General features: G+C 49.9%; 1 protein-coding gene across 1 annotated transcript; it reads right to left on the bottom strand.

Moving 5' to 3' along the window:
• Positions 1-6,404: 6,404 nt before the first annotated feature.
• Positions 6,405-8,543, bottom strand: LOC123131014 (7-deoxyloganetin glucosyltransferase). Its single transcript, XM_044550789.1, has 2 exons — positions 7,764-8,543; positions 6,405-7,675 (listed from the first exon to the last, which is right to left on the bottom strand). The coding sequence occupies exons 1-2, from the start codon at positions 8,302-8,304 to the stop codon at positions 6,738-6,740; spliced, it is 1,479 nt and encodes a 492-aa protein (XP_044406724.1). The 5' UTR covers positions 8,305-8,543; the 3' UTR covers positions 6,405-6,737.
• Between the last annotated feature and the right edge of the window lie 613 nt (positions 8,544-9,156).

Raw genomic sequence — 9,156 nt, 5'->3', positions numbered from 1 at the left:
ATGAATATATGTATGTGCATATAAAATTTGAAAACTTAAACATTGCCGTATGCAACCTGCACAAAATTCACAAAGTGACCAAGAAACAATCACACATGCTTGTATATTGTATCCATTCTCTGCGTGCATGATCTCCCCCCGTAAATTCCTACGAGGCTAAAAGCAATTAGTGAACTAGATGAACATTTTCACACGAGGCCACAAACAGATCGTGCGCACGCAACACACATACGTTGTCTTGTTTCTTAATTATGGGGCATGGACATCATTCAGTTACGTATCCTATGTCGTATTTGTCGTCCAAATCCAGACATAAGCGTAATATATAATGATGTAACGGCCTATTCTGTGATTCTCCTCAATCTATGTTGATTTCTCTATCGTTCCTTTCGCGACGTCGCCCTCGCGGCGATAGAGCCGCCGGCCGCGACGAAGCGGTAGTTGCGTGCTTACAGCAATTGCAACTTTGTTCTCCCGGTAGCATGTGGATTGGAGGATCGATCGATCATGCATGCTTGTCTTAGGCCAACCCCACCGCACGATTTCAAAATAGACGTCTGTTTTGTCCGGATTCTGTTCTTTTGGGTAGGGATTTAGGATCATATCCGAGCATGTCCTGGGATGCGGTGGTCGTGACCCAGCATGCGGACGCATTCCGGCCGTATCCTGTCCGCGTATTTTTCTTTGCAAACCATTATTTTCTTTATCATTCATTTTTGATACATGACAATACATCATCACATTTTAACTAGTAAAACAAGGCCAAAGAAAATAAAAACAACAAGAATACATTTTAGAAGATAGTCAACTTCCATAACTGCCCCCTTGAGTTGGGTTAGCGCCTTCTCGATGCACTCATTATTGATCTGTGGAGGAGGCTCGATCTGGCATCATCCTTTCTTCTTCAAGCCAGATGTAGATGTTGCTTCCTCACACTTAGTTTCGTGTCTAGCCTCTAATCTAGCAACAAGTGCATTTGTCTCATTTACAACCTCTATGCTAGCTAAAAGTGCATGAACATGTACTAAATTTTGCTCTATCAATATATCGACGTACTCTTCTTCCCAATACCAAAACTTGCATCCATTCTACACAATAAAATTTGAAGTTAGCACAACTAATCAAATCTACAGCACAGACCGAAGCTAAAAAAAGCGCATACCCTGTTGTTTAAGCACTTGATGAACACCCATCCGGGATGTTCCGGCGTTGTAGACACGCGGCGCACGACTATCCTTGGTCAGTGGTCACACTTAATGAGTGGCAACGATGCGCCGACGAGCTTTTGGGCAAGCACCGAGCCCGGCCGACCGCCATTCGTGTATCTGCCGACGGACCGACGGTGCAGATCCGAGCGGCTAGAGGAGGAGCCACTGCCTGCATGTGACCTTGCGGCCCTGCCAGGGCCTTTCGGCGAGGTGCCCGGCCAGTCCATGGCGCGGCCCGGCCTCCCACAGCCGGCCGAGCTCAAGACCGACCGGATCCGCCCCAAATTCGGCCGGCGGGTGCGCACACCAGGTGGCCGTGGTTGGGTAGCTCGGCGGCGCCGAGAGGAAGGGGCTGGACGAGTTCGCGTCCGAACTGCACGGCTACAATGGCAGCGGCGACGACAGCGGCAGCGAGGGGAAGAGTGGGGAAGAGTGGAGGGGGTGCGGCCAGACGGAGGGAGGGGGCAGATAGAAAAAGACCCATCCTGTGCCACCGACGGGCGGGCCAGGGGAGGACACGCGCAGACGGCCCGCGTGTCCACGTGGTGTCCGTTTTACCCCAAAAGCGGCGCAAACTTGGGCCGCAGATGGGTCGAAAGCGGGCACAAAACGGATAAAAGTCTGTTTGCTCCCGCGCGCTGGGCCGCCTCGTTTGTCCGTTTTACCCTAAATGAACGGGGCCGGATAGAATAGGGTCGCGCGGTGGGGTTGGTATTTCCTGGGAGCATGTGCATTGGATGATCGATCGCCCTCGTTGGAGGGGTCACTCCTCGTACTGGCTGTCTGGTTCAGCGCTGCCGTAGTTTATACGCGCACGTATCTTGTGAAGACTACTGCCTCGTGCCCTCGTGGCGCATCCTTATCGGGATCCATGCCAAGCCGATCGAGGTGTAACAATTATCTGCTCAAGCTTTTCCGACGTGTTTACGGCACCTAAGCATCAGCAGATTGACAGGACATTGTTGAATGACGGTCTGCATCTCTGAGAAGAAGAAAGACAAGCGTACAACAACCGTTTACAAGAAATGAATCAGCCAACCTTTCCAGAAAAAAAAATGATTCGGCCAACAGGTCAAAATAAATAAATAAATTAGTCGGCCCAATATAAAGACGGCCGAACATACATGTCCTCGGTCCATTCTGAACAAAGATGGTTCTCGGTCACCTGAAAATTGGCCCATTACGCTGTTTACAATTTCTCAACCACCTGATAACTGTTAGAATGTTTAATTATTGTAATTTTTCGTTTGAACCTCGAGCTTCTAACTTTGAAGCTCATAGGTTAGCTAGATCAGGTGTCTCTTTTCCCCAGGGGCGGCATCTTTGGCTGGGCACGTCAAGTGACCCAATACGTATTCCTGTAAACATCTTTACCAATTAATAAAAACCTAACTACCTTTGCTCAGAAAGAAACCCTGATAATCTCTACTACCTAAAAGAAACGCAAAGTTCCGTCTCTCCTCTTACGTCGCCCGCCCTTCGTCCATCCTCCTCGTGCGACCCCTTCCTACGCTTTCATTTTTGGTAATCAAATCAATCTTTGGTAATCAGATCACTCTTTTCTTAGGCAATGCAATAAATTCCCGGGTGGCGATCGATTTGTTCTTTGGTAAGCATGGTAATACAATAAATTCATGGGGAGGCATAAATCATGGGAAATCACGGTAGGTAATCAAGCAAGGACCCCGCACGCTGCCTTCCTCTTGTGGTCTATCCATGCATCCCATTCGTGGAGCCCTCCCCACCTTCTATTCCTCCTCTCCCGTGGAGCGTCTCCGCCCCGTTTCCTGTCTCCCCGGACCGGCACCGCACCCCATCCAATCCCCTCTCCTATCTCTCCTAGAAATCATGATGGGGTGGTTGTCAGGGGCCCGATCTGAAGAACCGCAGGGCTACGCCGTCCTACGATGATGGTCAGAGATTCCGACGGAGGCGCGCAAGGGCATGCTAGCCGTCGCCTGAAAGGGGAAGCGGAAGTTGACCGGAAACTTCAACAGTAGTGCAACTTTTATCACCCAATGGCCTCATCTACCTGGTCACTAACTCTTCCCCTCCGACCATAGACGCCGGCAGGGGCAGAGATATGTCAACGCCATTGTGTGCTTCACTCTGCTCCCTCACCACGGCAAGCAGACGGAGCGGGTGGAGGCACCGCCTCCGCACATCGTCGACTTTCGAGGAAGTTCCCCATGGACGGCGAATGGAGCTTCAAGTTCATCAGAAAGGAAGAGCTCGAGAAGTTCACTGTTCATCAGAAGTTGAAGGACATCGACGTCATCAGCACGTGGGCACGGAGAGACCAACCACAGGAGACGTGATGGAGACCGGAGGCGATGGGTTGGGTGTAGACTGAAGATCACGTGTCAGCTGTTGCGAGGACGAGGACGAGCGCCTGTGTGAGCGCCACGGCGCGTTGTGCTGGGTGGCGTTGGAGGATGGCAGTGCTACATCCGAGCTGTCATCCTTTATTCCACGGTAGGCTGTAACATGTCCGCTGATCTCATGGCAGCTTAGCCTCTATTTCCGTAGTCTTGCAGCTTTTGTTATATATATTAAACTATATGTGCGTACTGTTAGTGTTACCCAACTAGCATGACACTATACTAAATTTGATATATGGTTTGTGCCTATATTTTTCTGAAATTTTAGCTGCAATTATGCTAGGTGGTTGGTTACTGCCGGCTAGAGGGCTCATATGAAACGATCTAGATCACAGGTTGCAGTTTACTTGATCATGTTGTGTATACATGCATAAATCAAATGTTTGCTTCACTTTTGAGCTAGCTGCATCTGTTTTCTGTAGTTTCTTCTTTGTAATTTGTAAGAAAAAAGGTGTCCTAATAATTGAATGTTTTCGTACATTTGCAGTGGTGTCGCTCTTCTTCCCCTAAGCTGACTTATTGGGCAAAGAATTTTCTTGCCCTTGTGTTGTGTTCTATATATTATCAAACCTCTTTAACCTTCTTGGTTTTTTAAGTATTTGCCTGCTAACAAGGATGAGCAAGGAAATTTATTCCTATGGGCACTTTTATTAGAGGGAGAGAGACTTAAGACCAGCACAATGTGAAATATAAAAACTGTACAGTAGGGTGAAAGGGAGATTGCGAGCTGGCTATACCATTGACAAAGGCCGTACACCTAGATCTTTACGACAAAGATAGTGGGTGAAGGAGGAAGAAGAAGAACACTGATTTTAGCAATAGAAAGAACAACAATATCATCTGATGGTAGCAGTAAAAATGCAACAATGTCATCTGATGTGCATGAGGATCCTACATGTATATGTTATCCACAATTAATGTTGAGCCAACATAATATGTGTGTACCCGTACAACGCACGGACACTTACCTAGTAAAACTGAAAAGTGCTTAACAATTCCCTATTTGACGCGCCTTACGTCAAGCTGTCGTTGGTTCGGACATCACCGACCGACATGGGCCGGCCCGTTTTAGACTGTGAACAAGTCATTGCAATAGGTTTTGGGAAACTTTGGAAGGTTCCAACCCAGGTTTTTACGATTTTGGGAACCTGGGCCGGGTTTATTATAGTTTTTCTTCGTTTAATTTATTTATTTTAAAAGTTTAATATTATTTTTTCCAATTTTTTATTTTTTTTCAAAAAAATGCTCCTGTTGTTTTTACAAAAACAATAAAATTTAAGAAGCATTACTGTTTAGACACTTTTGTGTTTTAAAAGATTGTTTGGAATTTTAGAACATATTCTGTTTTGTCGAAATTTTCTCACAAATTCAAAATATGTTGGGAATTTTGAAAAAAGTTCATCGTATAAAATTTTGCCTGGAATGTCAAAATTTGGTCCCTTTTTCTATTTTTTGGGGCGAATTTAAAAATCTTTTGAACAAAGTTTGAAAAAGGTAAACATTTTTTCAAAATCCTGACATTTTTTGAAGATGGGAATATTTTTAATATTCTGACGAAATTTTGAAAAAGCACACACATCTTTTGGCGATATGTGCATCCGCTCGTTGCTGTGCCACCCAATGGGCCGACCTAGTTTTGTCTACCGTGTGCGTCATGCTCTTATTCGACAGAGAATGCATCAAATAGGAGGTCCCAAGTGCTTAGTCGATTTGGGAGGAGATACTTAAGCAGCATAAAGGCCGATACGTCGGTGATACCGCCATGGCATCCCGACGACGACAAGCCAGGACCTTGGCGAAGAAAGCGACGAAATGGTTGGTCGGCGAAGACAAGGACAAGGGTTGACTAGTCCGGGTGGTGGATTTTCTGTTTTCGCCGCCGCTCAGATTGGATATCTAGGCGAGCTTGAGCTGCGGACACTAGAACGTCACCGGAGGCAAAGATGGCGTGGTACACCACGACATCGCCATGGGAGAAGACACAAGAATGAATTGGGGGGGGGGGGGGGGGGGAGTCACATGTGCACGGGAGGGAGAAGAAAGACCAATCGGAAGGCTGACGTCAAATCTATCGAAAGGTGTAACATTTCTAGACAATTTAACCTGTAGGTGCTATCATTGTATTAAGGAAAAATATTACACACAGCACACTGATTTCAAGGAGAAATCACTCCCCTCACTCGTGTGACATCGTGTGGTCCTGCACAACGCTTTCCCTGGCTCCCTGTAACTATTTTTTTGTCTTAGTTTCATGCACCACTTCTGTAACTTGGACGTGTTTGGCATTGTTGTCGCAAGCCAAAGGTTGCAACAATAATTATTCCTCTCTGCCATTCTCGAAGCTTGCATTGTGTGTTGGTCGAGTGTTACAAGCTGGCCACCACACATCACTCGTTGTTTCAAGCCGATCGCACGGCGCTACAAAGGTGCTTCAATGATCACCGCTCGATGGTACAAGCACCAAGCGAGCATCATTTTGAGTCGACGGGACCGACATGGTACTGCGAGGTTGTCGAGCCGTGCTACAAGAGCGTCATTGTACTAGGGTTGTCACCTTCGGCACTGCATGGGACAAACACGCCAATGGTGTTGAAACATGCCAACCACCATGTTGCAAAGGGGTGTCGGAGGTGCTCTAAGGGGGTCTTTATCGGCACCGCATGATGCTGCCAGTGATGCAACCGACCGATGCTGCGACGGGAGTCGCCGCCTAAGCTAAAAGCGGCACTGCCAATGCTGCAAGGGGTCGCCTTAAATTAACCCCACGGACCATCCCAACTACTCCCTCCGTTTTAAATATAAGATCTTTTAAAAATTCTAATAAAACTGTATATAGACATATTTTATAACATAGATTCACTTATTTTACTCTATATGTAGTTTGTACTGAGTCTCTGAGAAGACCGGAGTAATTTACATCTGGAGCAAAACTACTCCTCCCAGCTCCCAAGCATTCTGGGCACGCATCATTACTTGCAGCGCAACAAAATCACACTGCACAATTTCATCTCCTCATTCTGTCTTGTTTCTTCCATCTTTGTGATGAACGCAGCTCTTCATTCAGTGAAGGAAACCTGGCACAGCGCGAAACGAGACAGAAAACATCCAAGGACCGGGGAGATCAGCTCAAACACGTACTACAAGTCATTCAGGTAGCACCGTCACACCCGGCATGCAAGAACTCGACCAGCCGATCCATGTTCTCGCTCGACGAGCCGCCTCCCTCCGTCGCCGCCCCGGCGCTCTGCTTCAACGCCGTCGCGCTCGCTCTCATCGCCTTGCCCCTCTCGCCGTCCATCGCCTCGCGCACCAGCCGCGCCACCTCCTCCCTCGCCACGCCGCCGCCGATCTCCACCCCGATGCCCCACCTGGCGCACGCGTACCGGCAGTTGGTCGGCTGCTCGGCGAAGAAGGGCCAGCAGACCATCGGCACGCCCGCGCACACGCTCTCCAGCGTCGAGTTCCACCCGCAGTGCGTCAGGAACAGCCCCACCGACGGGTGCGAGAGGACGCGCTCCTGCGGGCACCAGCTCGCCAGCACTCCCCTGTCCTTGGTCTCCCGGACGAACTCCTCCGGCAGCACGGCCTTCTCGCCGGCGACGAGGTCCGGCCGGACGACCCACAGGAACGGCCGGCCGCAGCCTGCCAGCCCCCACGCGAACTCCGCGAGCTGCGCGGGAGTCACCACCGTGATGCTTCCGAAGTTGACGTACACCACCGAGCCGGGCTGCTTCTGGGCGTCCAGCCAGCGGAGGCAGCTCGCGTCTTCCTTCCAGAGGTTCCCGCCGATCGCGTCCAGATCGGCGCCTCCCGCGGCGGCTTTGGCCAGCGGGCCGACCGTGTAGAGGCGCGGGAACGTGCGGCGGAGCGCGTGGACGACGTCCTGCTCCAGCGCGTCGCACGTGTTGAGGATGAGCCCGCGGGCGCCGCGCGCGTTCTGCGCCTCGCCGCCGTCGAAGTTGAGCATCACGTCGTCTGGGTCGGTGGTTTTGATGAAGCTGGGCATGTCTTTCAGACGGATGCCATCCATTCCGGGGATCCAGTCGATGACAGTGTCCAGGTACCCGTTAGTCAGATCACTATCGTCTGCGCAATTTACAGAACAAGAAGAATCATCTGCTGTCAGACTGAACTGTCAATCTGCACTAGCCAAGTACTACTTCTCGGCACGCACCTTTGAGTGGCACATAGCCTCTTCTGACGAGCTCGGCGAAGTGGAGGTAACCCATGAAGCCGCAGGCGCTCGTAGTCCAGAACACCAAGGCCGGGATGCCCATCTCCTCGGCCACCCTCTGCGCGAAGCTCATGACGCCGTCGGCTATGACGCAGCTCACCGGCGTGCTGCTGTTGAGCCTGACCAGCAGCTCCCTGAACGGCGCGGCGCTGTGCTTTGTGGTGGACAGGCAGAGCGCGGCGATGTCCTGCGTGACGTCGTCGCCGTGGTCGTAGCACGGCGGCAGGCCGTCCGGGACGGCCTCGAAGCGGAAGCCGTCCGCGCCGTCCAGAGAGCCGGGGCCGCGGGACCGGAGCAGGCGGCGGCGGTTGTACTCGGAGTTGACGAAATTGACGCGGAAGCCCCGGGCGTGCAGCGCCTTGGCGAGGTGCAGCATCGGCGTGACGTGGCCCTGCGCCGGCTGCGGGATCAGCACCACGTGCGGCTGCCGCCGCTGGTGCGCGTCCGAGCTCATCGCCGCGTCAAACAGGCGACTTAACATGGGCTAAAAGACCACATTACAACTATAAATCCACCGCTTGTTGCTCGGCCGTGAACAACATTGCACCGCTGGATTCAATCGTCGGCTGCAAATCGTCTACATAATGTCGTCTGGATAGCACTGCTCGATGGTGCTAGTGTACGAGTGAAGCTGCTAGCACAAAAGTTAAAGCACTGGAGCATCCGAAGTGTGGTTAGGTCCTAATGTGCTAATAAGATATAACCAAGTCTATCAAGTATCATAGCATGAAAAAACTGATTTTTTTTTTTGCACAGATCTTAATGTATGATCTCATGAATATATCATCGACTAAGATATAATCAAGCTGAGATTTGGCAAAGATGATGGGTGAAACCATAGTCTATGTTGAAGAACTTTTGATGCCTAATTTAAAGTAATGCCATATGAAATTTCCCGATGTAACTTCCTACCTAGACCAAGTTACTTCTAGAAGGGTCTAGCACATTTTAGGAAATGGATAAGGAGGTCTTTCAAATTAGCTTTCATGCAAAACAAACGGTGCATCCCTTAAGATCTTGAGTCAAACGTTATGCAAGTTCAAATACAAGCTGCCAGGAATTAATTACAACATGAGGCTACACAAATTTTATCCTGCTACAGCTTTGGACTCGCAAATTAACCTGTCATTTTGATTTGTTTTCACACCTAGTAGATGCCTCTACTATAGGTTTTTTTGTAAGACATTGCCTCCAGTCTAAAAGTACTCCTCGGCGACAACCAGCGCCCAAGCGGCTGCAATTCTGGGCTGGCCCATCATCATGGTGATGTGATCGCTGGCCCAGGATGCGCCTTGACTCGCTTGGTCATGGTTGAACGGTCGACGGTTGACCA

Source organism: Triticum aestivum, chromosome 6A, assembly GCF_018294505.1.
Source record: "Triticum aestivum cultivar Chinese Spring chromosome 6A, IWGSC CS RefSeq v2.1, whole genome shotgun sequence".
In the NCBI taxonomy this organism is placed as follows: domain Eukaryota; kingdom Viridiplantae; phylum Streptophyta; class Magnoliopsida; order Poales; family Poaceae; genus Triticum; species Triticum aestivum.
The sequence above is the reverse complement of the archived record's forward strand: the minus strand, read 5'-3'. Positions and strand labels throughout refer to the sequence as shown.